The sequence below is a fragment of the Hippopotamus amphibius genome, chromosome 12 (genome assembly GCF_030028045.1).
Source record: "Hippopotamus amphibius kiboko isolate mHipAmp2 chromosome 12, mHipAmp2.hap2, whole genome shotgun sequence".
Classification (NCBI taxonomy): domain Eukaryota; kingdom Metazoa; phylum Chordata; class Mammalia; order Artiodactyla; family Hippopotamidae; genus Hippopotamus; species Hippopotamus amphibius.
In genome coordinates, this window is record NC_080197.1 from 800,150 (window position 1) to 823,372 (window position 23,223).

Consider the following 23,223-nt stretch of genomic DNA (forward strand, 5'->3'; position numbering starts at 1 on the left):
CGCGCCCAGCCGTCGCCGCCGCCGCCGCCCGGCTGGCGCCCGGGGAGGAGGCGGCGGGCCCGGGGCCGCGAGCGCGCGGGTGACAGGCCCGGCCTCGCGGGGAGGCCCGCGCCGGCGGGCGCCCCCGCCCCGCGCCGCGCCGCCGGTTCATGAAGCATGTCGGCCGCCAGCGTGGACCCCCAGGTAGCGGCGGGGCGGCGGGCGCGGGGCCGGGGCCGGGGCCGGGGCGCGGGGCGGGGGCCGGGGCCGGGGCGCGCCGCCCGGCGGGAGGGGCGCTGGTGGATAACTCGGTGTTTCCCTCTCCCCGGGTGCTGTCCGCTCGCACGTCCGGGCTGCGGCGGAGCAGAGGCCAAAAGGACAAGACGCTAAAGGTGAGCCGAGTCCGGGCGGCGGGGCGGCCGGGGCGGGGGCGGCGCTCGCTCAGCTCCGGGGAGACGGCGCTTCAGGCTGTGATGTCGGGGGGCGCGCAACAGGTCGGACGCGGGCGCTTTCCGAGCAGGGGTCGGCCAGGCGGCGGCGGGAGGCGGTCCGTCCCTCCCTGCCGCCCAGGCGGGGGAAGCGGAGGAGGCCGGCCGAGCCCCCTGCCTGCCTGTCTGCGCGGCCCCGGGTGTGGGGCTGGCTCTGCGGCGCCCGTGGGCCCTCGGCCCCGAACGCTGGCGCCCTGCCTCGGGGGTCAAAGCTTCTGTCTTTGGGGTCGCTGGGGATATTCCGGCGTGGGGTCCACTCCGAGACTCACTCTCGGGAGAACTGGGGGACGCTTCGTGTTTACTCCAAAGACTGTTTTGGACCAGTGTGTGTGTTACTCGGGTGTAACCCAATACGGTTGTCGTGTTCTGAGATTGGAGAAGGCCCAGCACGTGTTTACCTTTCCTTCCTTTCTTGGCTGAGCATGGGGACAGTGGAGGATAAGAGCACAGCCAGACAGCAGGTCAGAAACGTCGCTGGCTCCCCCGCTGCCCAGCTTTGCTGCCCACAGGGTCGGGCTTTGGCAAGCGCCGTGCTCTCTCTGGCAGACACAGATCTGAGACCACATCATCTTTACCAAAACTCGCTTACGAGTTCCTGGCATTGTTTTGTCTGCATCTCCATCTCTATGTGTCAACATCTACCAAATTATCGTTAATTTTTATCAAAAACACACCCTAAGTTATTGAAAGTTTTGCACCACGTTTCTAATTAGTTGTGTAAATATCAGTTCCATAATGTCTGTGTCCGTTTTTAAGTAAAAGCGATTTCTAGTATAAGTTGATGGATATAAACTTGACTACCTTTCATTTCTGTGATTAAAAGTAATGTATTAAAAATTGAAAGGTAATGTTTTGCAACCTCTCATTCTAGTACAGAACGGTTCTTTGCATCAGAAGGATGCAGTTCACGACCATGACTTTGAGCCCTACCTTTCCGGACAGTCGAACCAGGTGAGTTTATCTTTTTTCTATTTTAACATTTTTACGTTTATCTTGACTGAGCTTTGTAGTACACCTTTGCTGCCGTATTTGTGACCTTATTATGCTAAACAGCAGAGAAGCAGACTGTAAAGTAGTAGAAATAAAGCCAGAGGCTGACAGAGGCTTGTGTTGAAGGCGGGGCGTGTGTGCAGCTTTCTCCCTGGAGGAAGTGGCGCCCCTGGGGCTGGCGGGTCAGTCATGCATCCCTGTTGACAGCGTGGAGGTGCGCCTAGTTCTCTGAAGCTTTCTGGTGAGTTGTGTGTTTTTTTTACCTCTGGACAGTTGGAATTTTGGTCTGGGCGCAGCTAGAGTAGGACTCTGGAGTGAGCCTCCAGCCTTGGGTTCTTCACGCCACCACTGGCTGTGACACTTCCGAGATGGCTCGCCCTCTCTGTGTTTGCTTCCTTTTATCTAGGACAGTGTGAAGAGGTGGCACCTCCTAGAGGTGTGTGGAGGGTGAGGCTAGATGGCGCCTGCAGAGCTCAAAGCGGTGCCTGAGTCAGTTGTACCACCTGTTCTCTTAGGTGTGGCAGGCGTTCTCAGCCTTGGCACTAGGGGACTGTGGAGTGAAACAGTCTCTGTCTGGGGGGCTGTCTTATGCGTTGTGGGTGTTTAGCGGCCTCCCTGGCCTTCATCCATGGGATGTCAGTAGCACCTGCCTGCCACCCTCTGTGTGACAACCAAAAATGTCTCGGCAGATGTCTTCTGGGAGGCTAAGTTGTCCTGGTTAAAACCACTGGGCTAGTTGGAGTTCAAGTTGAGGGAAAACGTCTGCCACTTTTAAAATGTGTGTTTGCTCTAGGGTAAAATCAGGCCTTGCCTCTTGCTTGTGGAACGAGGCTAGTCCACCTCTCGTCTTGCTCGTCTGCCCTTCTCTAGGATGTCTTAGAACTGTTCTCCGTTCTCCTCCTAATACTGCACCTGACACGTCAACACCTGAGGGGCCCCTGAGAGCCCACCTCTCCTCTGGGCAGGACAGGGGGCTGTGCGGTGATGGCCTTTCAGCCAGAGGCGGTGGCAGGAAGCGAAGCGGACTTGTTTGTCTCTCTCGGTGATTTGCGCTAGCAGTGTTAAGGACGGAATTTTAACCAGAAAGGTCGGGGAGGGGGTTGCTTCACTTGAGATATATTTTTATAAGGTAGGAGCTTTCGTTACTTGGGAGGATGTCTTTAAAAATGGAGTAGTTGACTTTGTCATGTCGGTGGAGTAGTCCCAGCTGCTCACCCTGGGGAAGCCACGTGGAATGACCGTGGTAAGTTGGTGCTACCCGTGGACAGCCTTAGAACAGCCCTTTATCTTGTATGTTAAGACGTGTGCTTTTCAGCAAGGTGATTAATCAGCACGTCACTGGGGTGAGTCTATTGAGGAAACTCCTAGTTGAGAACAGACCTTCCAGAAATGTCCAGCTGTTGGAGTGTGGGGAGTGTGCAACGCCGGAGGGCTCTTAGATCCTGGTTTTCCCGGCCTTTTCGTCTTACAGGTGAGGAGCCTAAGGGCCAGAGAGGTGGCAGAGCCAGGCTGGGGACGGAGGGGCGGTACCTCTCGCCCAAGCATGCAGCGGGGTCTGTGGTCCTGTGTTTGCCACACATTTCCTCACGTGGGCTGTGATGCAGTCAGCAGTTCCTTGGGGTTGCCGCTGCCTCTGGCTGTGGACTTTGCCGAGATGTCCAGCCAGACCGCTAGCGAGTGAGACGGCGTGGCCGGAAGCGGGGAGCACACACTTCCTGTCTGTGCGCGGAGTCGTGACTGAGGCCTTGTGAGACGAACTGGCGTGTTTAAAGAGGACAGGTTCACACGCGACCTTTGTCTGGTATGCGCGTGCGCCTGCGGAGCCTCACGGCGGGGGAGCCCACGGGCTGTCCACCAGCCCTGCGGTGCTTTCTTGTCTTCCTTCAACCCCGCTGTGGCTTGTAGTAGCCAGTCGGAGACATGATGGTTTTCTGATGCGACACGTCGACGCTTTGGATGACTTGGAAAACATTTGAAAGCATGGCTTCAGGTGGCCTGCACTGCACGCTGACGGGACTGCTGCGCTCGGGTGGGTGGTTCTGCCCTCAGAGAGGCTGGGCCCCGCTCCCGGTGCGGGTTGCCCTTCCCGGTGGCCCTGGAGCCTCCTTGTGTAGCGGCCCTGGGTCCCCTTCTGGGACTTCAAGTGCACTTCAGTCAGCTTTTCGGAAATGACGGTGGGGGGGGGGCGGGAGAGAAAGCATGGGGGGTGGGGCCCTGGGTGGGGGGCCCAGGGGCGAGGGGAGGGGCTCTGGGCGGGGCTCCGATGCCGTCGGATCCTCCCGGCTTGGTCCTCCTCGGGGCCTGCCCACCCCCTGGTTCTCTGTTTTTTTCTCTGAGAGGTAAGGAAGGGCTGCAGGGACCCGGAAAGTTCCTGCTCGGGCTTTTGGGGCCGGTGCCTCCGAGTTCGCTGTAGGTGCTGCCGGCCGACTGCCAGGCCGGGTGTGGACGGGGCGCCCGGGGTCCTGCGTCTGCACGCGGCGCTGCGGCCCGGGCTCTTCCCTCCTCCCCTGGGAGAGCGCGGCCGCGTCGCGAGTGTGAGGAGCGCGAGGGGGCACAGTCGGCGCGCGGGACGGTGGGCGCTGCGCCCCGCGGTCGGCTCAGGCTGGGCGGGGGTTAGTGCCCAGGGCTCCCCCCCGGGGGTCCGGGGGGCGGCTCTTGGCGGCCCGCTGTCCGCCGTCTCCCAGGCCGTCCCGCGTGGTCCACCCAGCGTGTGTGCCTCTCCGCTCTGGCCTCCCCGACGGCTCCTTCCTGGAAAACGGTGCTCGGCTGTCGCACGGGGTTTCTGACAGGGTCAGGTGGGCTTTCCGCCCGGTGGCACCAAGCTGGGCTCGTCCGCCTTCTCGGGGCGCCGCCCCCCCCCCCCCCCCCCCCGCCCCCGAGCCTGGAGGCGCTCGGCTTCCTGCTGCTCCACGGCGGCTCGGGGGGCCGGTCTGGGAGCCGGGGCGGCTGCTCTCTCCCCTGCCTGCGGCCTGAGGCCCAGGGCGGGGCAGCGGGCAGCCCCAGCCGCACGCCAGGGGGGCCTGCTCTCAGCCCCGGCGCCGGAACCGCTTCTCCGCAGGCGAGGTGTCCGTGTGCCTCGGGCTCCACGCGGTCCTCTCGGTTTCTCCCTCCAGTCCTGCCTCTTGGTCACTTTAACGGCTGAGTCACGTTATTGTTTGTGAAACGTCAAGCATTTGCGTCGTTTCAGAATTCCTTCGTGCTCAGAAAAATGGATATAGGAATCAAACGTTTTAACTTTAAAATAGGTGGTTCTGGTCACTGAGGATGAGTTTTTTTAAAACGTGGTTAAGTTTTAAATACAGAAAAGTTAATTGTAGAACAGGTTTATGAGTTTGTTGTGTGTTACTGTTTGATTTTTCAAAGAAAGTCGTCGGGTGACGCACACTGAGTCTGTCTGGTTCGCGGGTCCCCTTTGTTTACCGCTTGTCGCTGAGTCTCAGGGAGGCGCCCTGAAGGTCCAGCACTCGGGGGTCTTTCCTACCATCGCGAGACTCATTCTGCCTTGAAGACGGGCTGAGAACCGCCCGTCCACACGGCGGGGTCGCTGTGACCGGGGTGTTGGGCTTCTCCGTTCATGGCGAGCGTGGGTGGATTGAGGGGCGCGCGGTGGTTGACGTCGTCTGTGCGGTCTCACGTTTTAAATTCAGTCCTGTTGTGCTTGAGGCTGAGGTGCGGGCCTCACCAGCTCAGCGTTCTGTGGCCGTGCTCCTGTGGCTCCGGTTGGATTTATGGCCACATGGTTCGGATGCCACGCAGCCCTCGGGGCCCCTCTTCCCCCGAGTGCGGTCCTTGCGTGTGAGGGAGGGCGTGTTGACGTGGTCCCGGTGCTGTCGAGGAGGGCGCCCGGCTGACGGGGGAGGGAGGGCTGGCCTCCCGAAGGGAAGGGTTGTGCCCGAGGTCCTGGCGAGGCGTCGGCAGGCACCGGCAGGCGCCGGTCAGAGGACGGAGGCTTCCGCCCCAGGGCTGCCGCGCCTCACAGAGCAGGTCCTCTGCCCCGGCCCCTGCCTCCCGGGGACTGGCTCTTCTCCACGCAGCCCCTCCTGAGTGTCCCGGCTGCTGCTGGAAGCGTCTGCTGCCTCCTTAAAGCTTCCTCGCTTTGTGCCATGCTGGTGGTGTCTTGCAGAAGCGTGCTGCCGGTAGGACAGAGACCTGTTCCTCAGGCTGGGTTCCTTCAAGTGGGTCACCCTTGAAGGTGGAGTGGAGGGGTTGCTGAGAAGACTGCTGTCACCTGACTTGCATCCAGGTCATTGCAAGGGATGCTTTGTGTTCGGAGTGGCCGCCCGGGTCGTCCGGGCCTTCGCCCTCTGTGTCCTGGTGGGGTCCCCGGGAGGGGAGCCGGGCTGCACAGGCCCGTGCCCGCCAGCCTGCCCAGAGGAAGGTGTGCTTGGCGTGGCAGTGCCTCCTCTGTGTCGTGACGTGTCTAACTCACCATGTGCTTGTTTCCGCAGAGTAACAGTTACCCCTCCATGGCCGACCCCTACCTGCCCAGCTATTACCCACCGTCCATCGGATTTCCCTATTCCCTCAGCGAGGCGCCGTGGTCTACCGGAGGGGACCCTCCGATCCCGTACCTCACCACCTACGGACAGCTCAGTAACGGAGACCACCATTTCATGCACGATGCTGTTTTCGGGCAGCCCGGAGGCCTGGGGAACAGCATCTATCAGCACAGGTTTAACTTCTTCCCCGAAAACCCTGCCTTCTCGGCCTGGGGGACGAGTGGGTCTCAGGGGCAGCAGGCCCAGAACTCGGCTTACGGGAACAGCTACACCTACCCGCCGAGCTCCCTGGGCGGCACGATCGTGGACGGACAGACGGGCTTTCACGGCGACACCCTCAACAAGGCCCCTGGGATGAACAGCCTGGAGCAGGGCGTGGTGGGCCTGAAGATTGGGGACGTCACCGCCTCTGCGGTCAAGACGGCGGGGTCGGTCGTCAGCAGTGTGGCGATGACGGGCATCCTTCCTGGCAGTGGCGGGGCGAACGTGACCATGCCAGTGTCGAAGCCGACCTCGTGGGCGGCCATTGCCAGCAAGCCGGCCAAACCGCAGCCAAAGGTGAAGGTGAAGAGCGGGCCTGCCGTCGGCGGGGCGCTGCCCCCTCCCCCTATAAAGCATAACATGGACATTGGCACCTGGGACAAGGGGCCTGTGCCCAAGGCCCCGGCCCTGCAGCCGGTGCCGGCCCCCCAGGCCCAGCCGGCCGTGCAGCCTCTCCCCCCCCCAGCCCCCGCCTCCGGCCCCGCTGCAGCATCCGGGCCCCCAGCAGCCCCCCCAGGCCCGCTGGGTTGCCCCCCGCAACAGAAGCGCGGCCTTCGGGCAGGGCGGGGGGGCCGGGGGTGACCGCAGCTCTCCCGGGAGCGCCCCGCCCGGCATGGCCCTGGGCGCCGAGCCCCACCCCGTCCTGGAGAGGCTGAAGGCCGCCCACAGCTACAACCCTCGGGAGTTCGACTGGAACCTGAAGAGCGGGCGCGTGTTCATCATCAAGAGCTACTCGGAGGACGACGTGCACCGCTCCATCAAGTACTCGCTCTGGTGCAGCACCGAGCACGGCAACCGGCGCCTAGACAGCGCCTTCCGCGCCCTGGGCAGCCGGGGGCCCGTCTACCTGCTCTTCAGCGTCAACGGCAGCGGCCACTTCTGCGGCGTGGCTGAGATGAAGTCGCCCGTGGACTATGGCACCAGCGCCGGGGTGTGGTCCCAGGACAAGTGGAAGGGCAAGTTCGACGTGAAGTGGATCTTCGTCAAGGACGTGCCCAACAACCAGCTGCGGCACATCCGGCTGGAGAACAACGACAACAAGCCCGTCACCAACTCGCGCGACACACAGGAGGTGCCCCTGGAGAAGGCCAAGCAGGTGCTCAGGATCATCGCCGCCTACAAGCACACCACTTCCATCTTCGACGACTTCTCGCACTATGAGAGGCGCCAGGAGGAGGAGGAGGTGGTGCGCAAGGTCAGTCCGGGCCTGGCGGCGGGGCGGGGCCTTTCCCGTGATCGCGGGCGTGCAGGCTGCTGGAGAGGCCCTGCGGGGAGCTTTCTCCTTTTGTCTTTGTGAATCGTGACATTTGCCAGAACGATGCTTCCTGGTCTCTGTGCGGAGAGAAACACTTAGAAGTCCTGTTCTGGGGCCCCGGGGTGGACGGGTGAGGCTGCCGGGCCGGGTGTCACCCCCCAGGGCCTCCCTGGGTGGTGCGCTCAGCAATGGGGACACCCTGGTCTAGAGGCTGCTGCTTGTTTCTATCTCAAAAACCCAGTATCCTGCCGTTTTGCAAGCGTGAGTGTGCTCGTCCGGAGAGTGGCAGGGTGGAGGAGGGGAGGTTGCAGTGCAGACCATGCACAGCTGCGTGCGTCTGGAGCCACAGTGAAGACCCCTAGGCGGGTCTCTGAGCGGGTCCCAGCCTCCTGCGGCAGCCCAGGGCGTGACTCCGCTCTGTAGATCGGGGCTTAGGTGCCCGTCAGCTGGCCCAGAAATGGGAAGGAGGAGGACATTGTGACACACTTGGCAAAGCCACTTTGTTCAAGAGAATTCATCCTGAAATTTTTCCTGCTTTTCTGGTATTAAAATGTCCTTTCATGAAGTATCAGTTGCTAATAGATGGGTTTTCAACCCCCTTTTAGTCACGTGCATTAGAAAAGCATTACCCACCTGGGAACTTCAGTGTCCTGAGTGTGTTCTGTGAATGGGATGTGCAGAGAACGCCACGTGCGGGTAGCAGTTTTAAAGTTACACTAACAACTCACAGTTTGCAAAACTTTGAAAGCGGGTTGGTCCCTCTGTCAGTCTTGGGCGGAAAGGAGATGGGCTTGTTTATTTCTGGTTACTGCGAAATTGGGTATAAAATGAAACGCTGAGCTGCTGGCTGTGCGGGCACAGGACGGGGTCGTGCTCGTGAGACTGGGGGGCCTGGTGACTGGGCGCCAGCTCTGTGTGTGTGGGGTCTCACGTGCTGTGGCCCTGGTGGGCGTTTGAAGCTGCTGGTGTCCCAGAACTGCGTCGTGGTGATGGTGCAGGCACGGAAGAAGGAGCCGGCCGGCACGCAGGTCTGCGGGGCTCAAGGCTTCCAGCTGGTCCTCCGGTAGGCACGGCTGGGACCTTAATGACAGCTGGCAGGGCTGTCCTGTCACTTTGCTGTCTTTGCTGTGAGACTTCTGTGGGCTGCTCCCCCTCCCCCCCCCCCCCCCGGGGCAGGGAATGCTCCGGAAGCAGGTGCGTGCCCGCAAGGAAAGGTGCGTGAGCCAGCCGGCTGAAGGCCTCTGTCCACAGGGGTCAGTGTAACCTTATTCGTGTCCTGGAACCCGGACCTGTTGCTGTCCTGCTGGGATCTCAGGTCTCTCTGGAGCTCGCTGGGCTGTAGGGGAGTGGGGGTGGGGCTCCCGCCAGGACGCTGTCTCCAGGGTTCGTGCCGGAGTCGGCGGCTGGCACTGATCCCAGGCAGGAGCGGGACGAGTCCTTCAGGAAGACGTGCACTGAGGTGAGGTTGGAAGCCGCTCCCTCAACCCCGAGCTTGCTGAGGCCGCCCCTGCAGGGAGGCCGCCCTGGAGACTGTCAGCAGGTCCTCTTGTTATCGGCTGGAGTTTGACTCCATTGTCTTGAACTGTTCGCGATGCTTAGAAGCAGGAGGTGTGGAAAGGAGAGACACGCTCGCCGTTCTGCAGGTGGGCTGGCTGTCCTGCGCCTCAGCCGGGAGTCTGAGAGCCAGCTGCCTCCTTAGGGAAGCGCCACGTCCTGTGGCAGCTGGGTCACACCCAGCCCTGCGAGCCTCTGGGTTTTAAATCTAGAAACAGCCACTCCTCAGAGCGCTTAAAATAGTGCAGGTTTTAAGTGACAGCGAGAGTCAAGCTGAAGAGTTCCTCGTACGACAGGCTGGCCGCGGCCCGGGGTCAGCTCTGCACAGACGGGGCGACTCAGCAGAAAAGCAGGTAGAGGCAGAGGGTCAGGAGTGAGCCTCCACGGGGCTTTGTCCTCGACCCTTCCGCCCCGGAGGCGCTCGGCCTCCTCCGTTGTGTTTGCTTTGAGAAGAGGCTGCGAGCAGCCTCGGGGGTGGGGGGGAGCTTGGGGAGGGGTGGGCATTGTCGTGGACGCAGGGAGTTGGGCTCTGGGAGGTGCCCACGCTCATCGGCGCCGGCACCGCTTCAGCCGCAGTCACTTTGAACTTGAAAGAGGCTGGCATTGCTCCCTGGGAGGGGCGGGAGCTGTCGCCCTTCTCGGAGGGCGCAGAACACAGAGCTCCTGGTTCTTCCAGTTCAGAGTTCAGGGCCGGGAGGCAGGGTTAAGTCTTGGAGTCATGGCCGTCCACCCAGCCTGGCTGCGCCTCCTCGTGCTCTGGGGCTTTTTTGGGACAGGGATGGTTTGACCCACAGGTGTTCCTGAGGATGGCCCTGGCCTGGGGGACGACACAGAGGATGCGGGGGGAGTCGGTGTTTTATTAACCTGAAGACACGTGTGGTGCGTTTTTAGCAAGAGAGAGGGTTTTCCTTGTGTTACACGTCACAGGTAGTGAGCCCGAGTGGCACCGGCCTGCCCCTGCCCAGCAGTGTCCCTCACTGCTGCGTCCTGGCGGGGGTGGGGGGAGGGGGGGCCTTTCCGTGTCTCAGCTGGATCCAGTGGCGCCTGTGAGGAGAGGCCTGGATGGCTTCTCGCAGCCTTGAGGGACGGAGCTGTGAGTCACAGGCTCGTCACATGCTCTGGGCAAGGTGGCCCTCGGCGGCAGAAAACAGACTGCCCAGGTGGCTGCCACGAGTAGGTGGTTATCAGGCGCCCGGTCCGTGTGGCCAGGACCCGGGGCTCGGTGCTGCTGTGGGCGGTGGCCCCTGTAGGGAGTGGGGTCCAGACCTGGCACAGCGCCGCGACCCGGAGGGGCTTCGTCTGCGGGCGCGTGCGCTCACTGTGTTACACTTCTTCCCTCTTCTTACAGGAACGGCAGAACCGACACAAGCCGTGAGGGTGAAGCAGGTTCTTGCGCCGTCAGACGTGGGGCCGGTGCCGTCGGCGGGCGTGTGCTCGGTGCTGTCTCCTGGCCCCGGCCGCAGCCAACCCCGTGCAGGGCGCGCCAGCTTGTGTCTTCATGTCCTTTGTAGTTTATTTTCGCCCGGACGACCTGCATCCGTTTGCGTGTTTCTGTGTGTTACCATGTATAGAGCTCTCTGGTAAAGGACTGTCTGTCAGGTTCTCAGCCACACTGGCCTAACGCGCAGTGTAAGTACCCTTGGCCTCAAAACCCTAACCCATCCCAAAGGTTTATTATTATTATTATTATTATTATTATTATTATTGGTGAAAATTATGTTATTTTTCTTACAATCGCAGCCATTTAACATCTTTATACGAGACTTCTCGTCTCTCACCCCTTTTGCTTTAGTAGCGAATGTAGGAAGCCACGCGTCGTCTGGCATTTAGCGTTTTCTGTTCAAAGGCTTCCCTTCAAGATGCTGAAGCCAGCAGGCTGACGATCACCGTGTTCGGCCGCTTGGCCGCGTCACCTGTCGTCTGTCTGAGATGCTTTCTGCCCGTTGATTCCCACTAGGCGGGAGGATAAATCTCCGTTTCTCCAACTGGGTGAGCCCGCTGTTTCCTCAGAACACCCGCCTCCCGCAGCTGCGCACACCAAGGTTAGGTCACTGCTCAAGGTCGGGCGGTGACCCCAGCCCGGGCACGGAGGGTTCCTTGCTGTGTGCAGACTGTCTCACTCCCCGCTTTTCTTCGCTGGGGAGCCCTGATGCCGTGTCACGTTTGTACCAGTGACGCCGAGCTTTAAACGTGGGGTCTGGTCGTCCTGACCGCGTGGTGGCTGACGCCCCCGGCTGCAGATGTCAGCGTGTATCTCGTTTCTTTTTCCTGTTGAATGGGTGAAAAAAGCAAAAACAAAAGACCTTTTAGAAACACTTTGCTGTCACGTCCCGTGGAACGAGGGGCCGCCAAAGCACTTGCCCCGGGAGTCGGAGTTGGAGCTCAAAAGCCGGGCGCACGTGCCATGCAGAGCCTCCCGTGCGGAGCGCAGGTGCTTTCTGAAAACCGTGTACTCGACAGACCCTCGCGGTGCAGGCGCAGCTGTTTTATCTAGACTTGTATTTAGAACGTGTCACTTTCTCTGAACCGTTACTGCCTGGGCGGAGTCACGGGCGACATCGGATAACTTCCTCTAGGAGAATACAGGCCTTAATAAACTATACCTACTTAGCAAGTCTGCTGTCACTTCATTCTTCACCTGTTTCACCAGGTAACATGGGTTTAACTGCGTGTGTCTCCCGCGTCTGCTGGCCACTTCTCACGTGTGCTTGCTCGAGGGCAGCCGTGAAGAGCCTGGCTCGTCAAGTGGCCGGTGGGCGATGCACTGGGGGCAGCGCTGTGAGGCAGAGGCAGAGGCAGAGGCAGAGGCCGTGATGGCATCGGCTACTGACTGGCCTGTGCTCCTGGGCCTTAAACGGCACCGGCTCTGAAGGCGTCCCCTCCCCACCAGCCGGCTCGCACCAGGAGCAGAGGGCGGGCAGCATGCTGGCCTTGCGGGTACCTGGGCCTGAACGTGCCCGAGGGGGAAGGAGTGCGGGCCGCCGTGTGGAAGGGTCAGCGGGGGCCTTGCGTCATGTCTTGGCTGCAGAGGGCAGCTGCTTGTCAGCCCGCCCCGTGTCTGCTTCCCTCGTCCCACCCGGAAGTCCACCGCACGGCAGCTCCTTGGCGGGTGCTGTCCGCCCGTTGTGCTCCACGCGGTCCCTCCGGTGTGAGCAGTTTCCCTGGCTGCAGGCTGCACCCTCATGGGCAGGTCTGCGGGCGGCTCTTCCACACTGGGAGTTAAGCCATCTGGTGACCAGGAGGTAAGCCATCTGGTGACCAGGAGGCCTGGACAGAGGTGGGCTCAGCCTGCCGGGGGCTTCTCCCTCGGCGGGCCCTGCCCCTCGGGTCGTCTGCTGTCCAGGATGCGGGGCTCAGGTGGCACGGTAGCCCACAGACAGGTTCTCGTCGGGGCCTGGGGTCCTCCTCGGGCTCCCGAGCCCTGTGTGGCAATCGCTCCTGCCGCCCGGCTTCCCCCGTGAGGCCCACGTGCTGGTTTCTCCCGCATCCTGGAGATTTGAGGTTTGCTTGTTCAGCTTTTTCCCGAAACCAGTGGGTGTGAGAGGAACTAGAGCAGTTCCTGCACCGCAGCTTCACTGTAGCAACCGTGTGGGTCATGTCACATGGGGGACCTTTTCGAACCGAGTGGTCACCCGGTGGACCGTGTCTTCATTTACTGGAAAGGCCCCCAGAGGATGGTGCAGAGGGAAGGGGATGGGCAGGGGGAAGGGGATGGGCACAGCCACACGCCAGGAGGCAACTCAGACCCCTCCTCACTGGGCAGAGGGCGCCTTGGCACCCACCCTCAGGGCCAGCTTCACCCCTGACGGTGGCCTTCCTGAGGGCAGCTCTGGGAGCGGCCAGATGAGAGCCTGGCCCGCTGGCCCCCATGGTGGTACAGGGCGGGGGTCCCAGGGCTGCAGAGCCCGGAGGCTGCAGGAACACCTCCGCCCGGTTCAGGGTGGCCGGGCTCTCACGGGCCTGCAGTCGGGGTGGTGGTTTCTCGTGTGCCCAGGCTGCCCCCTGCCCCCCGAGGGTCTGAGAGGGGAAGCGAGGTGCAGGGCTGGTGGGTGGCCCCTGCTGTGAGGACAGGGCCATGTCACCTCAGCCCTGCTTAACTGGCTCAGAAATTAGGGGCTTCTGTAGTTTGAGGAGGGATGGGGGGCTCTCCCTGGCAGAGGCCTGGCCACGCCGGGGACCCAGGGCGCAGTGCTCTGGACGAGAAGTGGCCACAGGCAGTGTCCAGCCCAGGCGGTGCCCCTCCCACCCCCAAGTGTCGGTTCTGCTGCCACCTGCACCTGGCAGGAGGAGAGTCGAGCTGTCCCTGTGTCTCGGGCGCTTTGCTTGGGTTGGGCTAGGGGTGGCCTCGGCGTCCCCGGGGCCCAGGGGAGTGTGGGCAGGTGTGGCCAGCCTCGCCTCTGTCTTGGTAGGAGGGAGCGGGTGGGGGGGGGGAGTTGGTGCCATTTCTCAGTCTAGGTTGAGTGGTCGGGGGGCGGGGCTCCCAGAACATCCGGGTCCCTGGGCAGAGCTGCTCCTTGGGGCCGGGGAGGGCCTCACTGCCCTTTGCTATTTGGGGGACCTGCCACCCCCTCGGGACAGGGCTTAGGTACTGGAGATGGGGAGGGTACCGGGCGCCGTGAGAGGAGACGCTGTCCCAGGTCGGGGAGAGCTGCTCACAGAGGCATATTCCGGGGCGGGGGGAGGGGGGTGGTGGCTGGTGAGGAAGCCACAATCTTTGTTTTCAAACTTTTAATTTGGAAATAATGTCAAATTTACAGAAAAGCTACCAGAAGAGGAATAGAGCAGAGAATCCCTTTTACCCAGATTTGCTTGTCGTGAGTGTTTGGCCCCATCCTTGATCATTTGCTGCATGGGCTTGTGCGGGGGCGTGGGCGTGGGCGTGTCCCTCTCGTGCGTGTGTGTATGCATGTATAGGTTTGTGCATGTGCTGTGTGTGTGTGTGGAGGGCTGTGTGTGTCTGGATGCAGACATGTCCTGTGTGTGTCTGTGTAGGTGTGTGTTGTGTGTATGTGCATGTGCGGTTGCATGTGTGCATAGGTGCGTGTGGCATGTGCATGTGTGCGCACAGGTAGGTGTGTGCTGAGGGTGTGTCGTGTGTGTGTGTAGGTGCGTGTGGCATGTGCGTGTGTGCACAGGTAGGTGTGTGCTGTGTGCGTGTGCTGCGTGCTGCGCGCGTGCCCTCCGCCCCCTGTGAGGTGTGTGCGGAGCTCTCAGATGCCCGCGTGGGTCTGGCCGGAGCTTGTCGGGCTCCAGCGCGTGGGTGCAGCTGGGCCCAGTTAGGTCATCAACACAGCAGGGTCTGTGACAGCACCTCGAGGGCGGGAGTGCTTCCTGGCTGGACCTCCCCGTGGAGGAGGCTTCCACTCATGCCCAGCCCCCATCCCTGCTCTCTGCTCTGGACAAGGACACCTCGGCGCCTCGCCACCCCAGGGCGGGGCCCAGGGCCGATCCTGCCCCTCCAGCTCCTTCTGCAGAGGCCCCTGTGTGGCTGGCCCCTCGGTGGCCTCCTCTGGTAATTGCTGTCCCAGGGCCGGTGCACCAGGAGCACTTGGGCCAGGTGCTTGGTGGCTGGGAAGCTCAGAGCAGTAGCCCATGGGAGCGGAAGTGCGTTTAGTCCCAGGGCCGGTGCAGAGGGCAGGGTCGCCCGCGGGCGGGGCAGGGGCTAGGGTCCAGGGCTGGGCCAACAGGGGCTCAGCAGGGCCCATCCCGCTGCGGGGATGAACTGTGGTGTCTCCTTGCTCACGGGAGACTGGCCACCAGCTCTCCGGGAGGCCTGTCCTCTGAGGGGTCCTGAGTGACGACTGCCTTTTGCACCCCAGCATGGTGGCAGGGGCTGGACGGCCTCTCCCCGCCCATACCCAGTGTGAAGACAACTGCCAGTAAAGGTTCTGATGTGGCCCTGATAGGACGGGGTCTGTGCTTCATGCCTGAGCCCTGGGACAGTCCCACCAGGGGGCAGCTTCCAGGCAGTGGCCAGGGCCTGTGGCTCATCCCCCTTTCTTGGCCGAGTGGCACCCTTTCCGTGGTCACCTCCCCCCGGATGTCAGGGTTCCTTCCTGCCCAAGGGCATGCCTGGTGCAGCCACCTGAATCCCGGCCCCTCATGGAGTGGACATGTCCCTTCATGCAGGTCCCCAGGGTCTCCCATCGTCCCCAAACTCTGCAGTCCTTGGGACCTGGAACTTGGCCAGCCTCTGGAGCTCTGGTCACTGGCCTCCTTCAAAGGGACAGGGCTAGTTGACACCGTCCCTGCCACGGAGGGCCCCTGCGCCTGCAGGGGGTTGAGGCCCCCGGGAGGGCGAGCGGATGGGGGCTGCCGCTTGCACTCAGGATGCAGGGAGGAGGCTGGAGCAGACGGGACAGGACAGGGGAGAGCCGGGGGCAGACCCAGCCTTTGGGAGACTGCCTGGTGCTCCGGGTCCCGGCTGTGCAGGAGGTGGGGGTGCTTGCGGGTGGTGGGGGGAATGCAGGTGCTGCCAGAAGGCGCACGGCCCCGCCAGGCCCTCTTGGGACAGCCCCCGCCAGTGCCTTACTCCTGGGCATGGTGGGGGCGGTGAAGCCCAGAGCTGGCCCGATCCCCCGGTACCTGGCGGCTGGGGGTCACAGGAAGGGCGGCACGGAACCGGCTTTTCTCACCTCCAGCCACAAGTTTTCTGCCACTGGCTATGGAGGACCGTGGCCTGGTCGACGCCAGGATGGGCTGGGGCGGGGCCGAGGGAGGCCTGGAGGGCAGAGCCCGGCTGGAGAAGTAGGTAGACAGACCTCCAGCAGCCCTGGACCGTGGGACGGGTCCTGGTCCGGCCTCTCCAGCTGCCAGTGAGGGACCCTCGGGTGGGCCAGCCTCCGAGGGAGAGGGGAGTAAGCAAATGACCACAAGGAGCGCCTGTGCCCTGGCGGCCATCAGGGTGGAGCTGAGGCCTGAAGGGCTGTTTGGGGAAGGGCTTGGGGAGGGGGAAGGGCCTTCCAGCTAGAGCAGCCGGGAGGCCTTTTGGACTCCCTGCTTCCTCCCAACCCTCAAGCTGCCCTCTGTGCTCTGCACACACACACCCCACCACACACATGCAGATGTGCGCGTGAGCACACACACGCATGCCCCAGTGTGTGAACGCATGTAAGCCGTTACAACACGCACACACGAGTGCACACACATCCACATGCCTACACACGCACATGGGCCCCGGCCACCCTGTGAGTTCAGTGGTTCAGGATGGGTGAGGGCCCTGGGGAGGAATCCTGCCTGACCCTCCATCTGGGTGCAGGTGCTCTGCACTTGGGGAAAGTGGGGTTTATCTGGGAGTGGGCCTTCTGTGGGCTCTTGGGACATCATCTCCGATCTTTGGACAGGTGGGCACTGTGCCTTTTAAACCAGGAGGCAGGACTGTCTACCCCTAGGAGGGTCTGTGCTTCTCTGGGTGTGAAGTGGTTGGGGAGATGTCATTTGGGTGCCAGGACAGGGGTCTTCCCCGACATGTTGAAGGATGGTGGGGAAAGGACACTGGGGACTGCCCCAGAGTCAGCTGGGCGCAGAGCTGACGGGGCAGTGATGGCGGAGGCCTCCGTGGCCTGGTGAGAGCTGTCCGGTACGGGGCCAGTGACCTGGGCGTCACACCCAGCTGTCCCTGAGAGCCCCGCCCTTCACTGCTCAACTCTCAGCCCTTCACCTCACCCTGTCGCTGCCTCTCCTGAGTCCTCACCACATGGCCACCCTCCTAGGAGCACACGGGCCACCTGTGGGCGGCCACCGTTCCAGCGGGTCTGCGTCCTCTTCATTCCGCTCGCCCACCCCCCCTGCTTCAAAGGACTGAAAACAGGACAAGCCAGAGGGAGTCCGAGTGACCTCATCCTGTGAGGTCCGTGGTGGTGTGATGTGCTGCCGTTGCTGCCGCTGGTGAAGATGATAGTGGAGATGACGGTGGTGGTGGTGGTGGTGGTGGCAGTGGTCACATTTACTGAGCGAATGTGTCTGAGCTCACTCTCCAGGCACAGATGAGGAAACCAAGGCACAGAGAGGTGGAAGAATTGGGTGAGGCCTGAGACGCACCTTCCTGCCTGCTGTTACCAAGAGGCTCCTGCTCTGTCCCAGACTCAGTTCCCGCTGGGTTCCCTCTCTGCCCATCAGGCTCTCATCCCAGAGCTTGGTGGCACTTGTGGCCTGGTCCCCAGAATGGGCTGAGAAATGTTTGTTGAAAAGCGTCCAGGTGGGTGCCCCCCTCTTCCCCCTCCACGGGCAGCAGAAGGTGCCCTCGTGTGGTGAGTCCCAGCACCTGCAGGGGGCCGGGCGCAGAGGCGGTCTACACTGGGGTGCGCGTGGAGGGCTCTGTGTTCTCCAGGAGCAGCCGTCCTGACCCGCAGAGACAATGGCCACTGCAGAGCGTTGACCCTCTGTGCTTTCTGAGCTGTGACGGGCCACAGCCTGGGGCTGGGAGCGCCCCAAGCCCGGTCTTGGGGCTCATCATTCCTGTGCGGTGCACACGGCTCCCAGGACTGGACCTCCCCGGGGCTGGTGGCGGGTCTCGGTCCCAGCACGCTCTCAGCAGGAGGGTCCAGGGTGGTCACACCCCAGGGTGGGCCTAGGCGCCCTCCCTGAGTGCCTGGGGCTCCTGGCAGGGCTGGAACTCCAGGTCTGCTGGACTCTGGGGCCAGCGTGGTGTCCCACACCAGCTGCTGACCCTGGGGTGGGGAGTCAGGGAGCCCACAGGCATTTTGGGGCAGCCTGAAGGGACCTGCTGAACAGCGCGGAGGACCTGAGATGGGGCCTGGAGCCCCGTGAGCAAAGCCCTGCCTCTGGCGGAGGGGCTGTGCGTTTCCATCTCCCTGAATCTCCCGCCCCTGGACGTGGGGACAGGGCTCAGCTGTCCCCCGCCCCCAAGAGCGTCTGCAGAAGTGGCTTGTCGAAGGGCCTCAGAATCACCTCTGCCTCCTGCTCCCCAGCACAGGGGTGACTCCTGCCCCTGCCTTCCTGCTGCGAGCTCCCTGGGTGCTGAGTATCTGGGCACCGGCCCAGCGGCTGGGGTGGAGAGTGGACCTGCGGAGGGCAGGTGTGCGCCCGTCTCCATGGCCGTTCTTGTCTGGGCTGCTGACGCCCATGAGGGAGCCAGGCCGTCTGCGCATGCCCCCATGTGGGAACAAGGACGGCTGTAGGAATGTTGGTGGGACGGGAGGTGCCTGGCCGTGCTTCGCCTGGAACACGCCTCCAGCTCTGGGCTGGGGGCTTAGCCGAGTCTAGGCTCCCCCAGGGCCGCCTCTCTCTGGCTCCCTGATTCCGCGGGCTCTGCCTGGCAGCCCTGCAGGGTGTGGAGGGGATGAGGCTGGGGGTGTGCGTGAGAAGACCCCTCCACCTTCTCAGTCCCTCTGCCGTGGGGGCCCCACACAGAGGCAGACCCCTCACCGCCCCCTCTCCCCGCTGGCAGGCTGGGGGAGCAGCGCTTCTCCACTTCCAGGTCTTGACTTTTACTGCCCCCCGGCCGTCATTACCCCATACCCCGCCCAGCTGCTGGGAGCCTGGGGGGAAGGCTGGGCCGCCGAGGAGCTCGCTCTCTGCCTCACCCGCCACCAGTGTCCAGGCTTACGAGCCAGGCCGGGAGGCGGCCAGGCAGACAGGCCGGGGAGCCTGGCTCCTGATGTGTGCACCAGCCGGGGGCCTGCTGGGGGCCTGGACCTAAGGGCACCCTGCCCAAGAGGCAAGGTCAGAGCGGGGCCGAGGGCACCGGGAGCGTGAGGAGGTGACCGTCCCCGCCTGGGCGGACTGCTGCTCAGCCCTGCAGCGCCGCCTCCTCTGCGGCCACACCCAAGTGGGCAGTGCTGGGGCCGGGGGAGGGCTCCGGGGTGCTTGGAGGAGGCTGTGGGCAGGTGGCACCGGCCTTGGTGTTTATTAGGTTTCACTCAGAGCAGAGAAATCCTCTCCCCAGGGCTGGATCCTTGGGCAGGCCGGGGGGGGGGGGTCCCCTGCCATCTGCTGGGGTCCCCTGCACTGGCCCCACACTGGGGGTGGCTCCCTGCTGGAGAGCCCTGGGCTGGACCCCCGCTTGGTGCCCAGCCCCACGTCAGGGCTGCTCTGAGCCCTCACCCACGCTTGCCGCCCCCCCAGGGTGACTCCCCGGCCCCTCTACAGGGCGTGTCCTGTGGGCCAGGGCCTGTGGGGGCCCAGCTCTTCCCTGGGAGTGGGGTCAGGGGTCCGTGTGTGGACATGTGAAGAGGGAGGCCGAGCACGGGCCCTCGGGGCTCTGCTGGGTGCAGGGTGCAGGTCTGGGCTCAGCTCCGTGGTCTGGGCTCTGTCCTGTGGCACGTGGCCCTCCCCGCGCTGCGGCGGCCATCCAGCTGCAGCCCAGCCCCGGCGACGCCAGCCCCGTGGAGGCCCCGAGAACCCCACGGCACCGTGGACCTGCTGGATGGGACCGGGGCTTGGGTGGACCGTGACCTCAGGCCTCCTTTGTGGGAGTGTTCTAGAGGGGCAGAGCCCCCAGCTTCCTCCCAGGGACTCCCACCAGAGACTGGGCAGGCTGGGAAATGTGCCGAGGGTGCCCCCTCCCCGGCTCTCCACTCGGAAGGTCCGTCGTTCTGGTCAGAAGCCGAGTCCCCAGGAAGGGAGGTGGACAGGCACCGAGCCCGACCCACTCCCGCTTCAGAGAGCCAGGGATGCAGGGCTCACCTGCCCTCAGAGAGAAGGTCCATGCTGCCGCTATGGTCCCTGGAGAAGGTTCAGACGGGACAAGGGCCACCCTCCTACATCCAGTGGGGACACTCAGACCCAGGGCTGCCCGGAGTGACCCTGGGGCCCCTGCTGGCTCCTCCTGCCCCCTTGACCAGAGATGTCCCTGGAGGTACTGTCTGCACCCCCTCACAGCTGAAGGAAGGAGAAGGGGCCAGCCTTGCTGCGCCACGATCGGGCTGTGGCTCTCTGGCCTTCCCTGTCCTCCAGGGGGCAGGAGATTGGAGGACTCTGTCCTCAGGTTCTGCAGTGACCCCGACGCAGGGTGGGGTGGCAGATGGAGGCCCCTGGCTTCTGCTTGTGCCTGCAACCCACGTCTCTGGGAGGGGCTGGAGGGCTGAGCTGAGGAGGACGGGAGGCAGGGGCCCTTGCCCTGCAGCTGCAGGAGGGGTGGGTGTTGAGGGCCCACAGCCGGAAACCCAAGTGCTTGCTTTTGTGCTGATTTTCTGCTCCCTGCCTGGGGCCCGGGGCTGGGAGAATAAGGGAGACCAAGGTCCCTGCCCAGGCTTGGAGCCTGGCCAGAGGGGCTCATCCTCGGCCCAGCTAGGAGGAAAGGTGCAGCTGCGGAGCCAGGGCTGGGGGCTTGCTGCAGGGGAAGCAGGGCACAGTGAGCTGGGCGGAGAGGCCCGCCCGCCCCAAGGGGGACCCAAGATGCTGTCGGGATGGGGGAGCCTGGCGGGTGAGAGGGGGACAGAGGAGCCCAGGGCGAGCATGGGCCAGGGTGCCAGCAGGTGGCGCTAGCTCCAAGGACAGAAAAAAAAATGCCTGCAGCAAAGCTGAGTGGGTGTCACTGCGGCTGCAGATGGTGGGGGAGGGATCGCCTTCTCCCCGGGGCTGCGGAGCCGCACGTGCCCCCGTCCTGCTCAGCCCAGAGGAGGTTTGGGGCACGAGGTGGTCAGGCACACCCACCTGCCTTGTTTGGACCCTGGCCTGGGTGTAAACACGTCCCCCCTCCCCATTTTGACCCTTGTCCTCGAGGCACAGGGGCAGTTCCGGGGCTCAGAGAGGGCCACCCCCACCCGTGGCCCAGCGGACTGAGGAAGGACAGACTTTGCAGTGACCTCAGGCCCTCCCCCCCTCCCCCGTCGTAGCCATGGCAACTGCCCAGCGCACCGCGGATGGGACGAGTGGCCCTCGGGACATCGTTGGCCCCGCGCCCGCGGCGCTCCTGTCCCGCGGGGCCACCCACCGCCAGCACCGCGGACAGCGCTCCGACCCGCCCGCGCGGTGGCCCGCCTCCCTAAAGCCAGCCGGCGCGGCCGCCAACTCCCCGGCGCACCGCGCCCCCCGCCACGGCCGCCGGCGCGCGCCCCCCACCCCCGCCGCCCCCGCCGCCCCTCCCTTTGTCTCGCGGTCCCCGCCGCCCTCTGGGCGCTCCGCGCTGCCGACACACGTGGCCGCAGCCTCGCCGGGCCGCAGGCTTCCCCTCGGTCGCCCCCACCAGCCCCGCGACGCCCGCGGCGTGCGGGTCCCTTTGTGTCCCGCGGCCAGGTCCCCGGCCCGGCAGCTGGGCCGCCCTCTGGGCGGGCGCATTGTTCGCCGGATTTGGTCCGCGGCGCGAGGGGCCGCCGGGGGCCGGCTCGCCTTCCTCCCGCGGGAGGGGCAGCGCGCCGGCCGGGCTCGCGGGCCATTTCCATGAGAAAGGAGCGGCGGAGGCGCCTCTCTTGGCATTCACCGCGTGCCTTAATTGTATAGACATTAATCAAGGTCCGCTGTGAACACGCAGAGGGGCCCTCAGGGCTGCGGCGGGCGGCGGACGGCCGGGCCGGGGTCGGGGCAGCGGCTCCGGCTCGCGTGGGGTCCTCGCCCGAAGGACGCGAGCGCTCCGGCGTCCTCGCCGCGGGGCGCGCGGGGCGGGGGCGCTGCGCCACGCCGACGGTGCCTCCTCGGACTCCAGCCCGGATCCGCCTCCGACTCCGAGGAGCCCACTCTTCGTCCCCTCCCGCAGCGCGGAGGAGGCCTCGGCAAGCCGCTCGGGCGTCCCCGAGCCTGGCACTCTGCAGAAGCACGGCGAGGAGGCGCCGAGGCAAGGACTGAGCGAGCGCGTGCGCGCCGGCCGCCCGCCGCGGGCCGCGGGGAGCTGCGGGTCCGCTCCGACAGGGCAGCGCGAGCGTCTCCGCAGCGGCCTCCCCCTCCCCGCCGACCCGCGAGCGCGCCACGAAAGCGGTTAAAAGAAAGAAGCTCGATGCTCAGAAATGGAAGCCAGTCTCTTTTTACAGCCCAGCGAGCTCACCCTCCCCACGCGCCGGGCCCGCGAGGCGCTCGAGCTGCTGGTGGAGAGAAAGCCGGGAAGACCCGGAGAAGCCGCTCGAGGGACTCGCCCCGGCCCGGTCCCGAGCGCAGTTACCCGTCCGGGACCGAGCCGCCGCCGCCGCCGCCTGCCGCTCCTCGGCCGCCGCCGCCGCCGCGCCTCAGGCCCCGCGCGCCCCGGGGGCCCCGCACGCCGCTGCCCGGGCGGAGGAAGGCGCGGGGACGCCGCAGAAGGAGCCGAGCAAGTCCCCGAGCGCCGCGGGCCGGTTGGGAGCCGACCGTCCGCGGGCTCAGCGCGGCGGGCGCCCAGCTCCTGCTCGCCGGGGCCGGCCCAGAGCGACTGTCCCCCGCCCGCCGCCGCCGCCGCCGCCGCCGCAGCTGCCTCCGCGCGTCTCCGCGCTCGGCTCGGGCACCGGGCGATTATCACTGGGGCGCGCGGTGACGTCACCCGGACACCGGCTCCGCCGCCGCCTCCCCGAGGTGTCCTTGAGAACTGCGGGGGCACGCGCGCCGCGCACACGCGCACACACGCACTGCGCGCCCGGTGCCTCCCGCACACACTCGCCGCGTCGCGCCCCGCGCGCTCCTCCGTTCACACGGACGCCGCCCTCGAGCGCGCTCGACCGGCCCCGGCGCGCCGCGGCCACACGTCTGCCCACGGGAACGCCCCTCTCTCTCTCACACACACACACGCGCATACGACCCCCTCCGCGCGCCTCCTGCCCCCGCGTGCACGCCCCTCCTGCAGCCCCCCGCCGCAGCCCCTCTGAGCGCACGCTGACACCCGCCCCCACTCCGCGGCTGCACGCAGCAGAGTCCCCCCGCAGAACGCGCCTCCGCGCTCGGCCTTCGCCGCGGGTTCGCCGCTCCGAGTTCTCTCCCCAGAACACACTCCCCGTGCTGCTCTGCACCGCCCCTCCCTGCAGCCCCTCCAGACCCCAGAGGAAGGGCAGGGACTTGCTGGGGCGCGCAGGCCGCGCCGACACTGGCCCACCCGGTGGTTATCTGGAGGAGGGAGGTAGCCACCCGCGTCAAAGCCCGCTCTCCTCCCTGTGTCCCGGCCCGGGTGGGTGCTCGCAGTCCCATCTCATGGCCTGTGGGAGCGCAGGCGGCACCCCACGGCCTGACTGAGCCCAGCTCCTTGGAGCCTTCTGAGGGCTGAGCCTGACTCATCCCTCTAGGGCCCAGGGCCAGCGGCTTCCCGAAGCCAGACCACCTCAGGCCTCCCCGCGGGCCTTTG

The 23,223-nt window shown here is 64.6% G+C and overlaps 1 protein-coding gene across 1 annotated transcript; it reads left to right on the plus strand.

Moving 5' to 3' along the window:
- Window positions 1-43: 43 nt before the first annotated feature.
- YTHDF1 (YTH N6-methyladenosine RNA binding protein F1) lies at window positions 44-11,632 on the plus strand. Its single transcript, XM_057703242.1, is given in 6 exon segments — window positions 44-183; window positions 347-371; window positions 1,339-1,418; window positions 5,906-6,675; window positions 6,677-7,412; window positions 10,375-11,632. Coding segments are annotated over 6 exon segments (1,665 nt in total). The 5' UTR covers window positions 44-156; the 3' UTR covers window positions 10,402-11,632.
- Window positions 11,633-23,223: the final 11,591 nt, after the last annotated feature.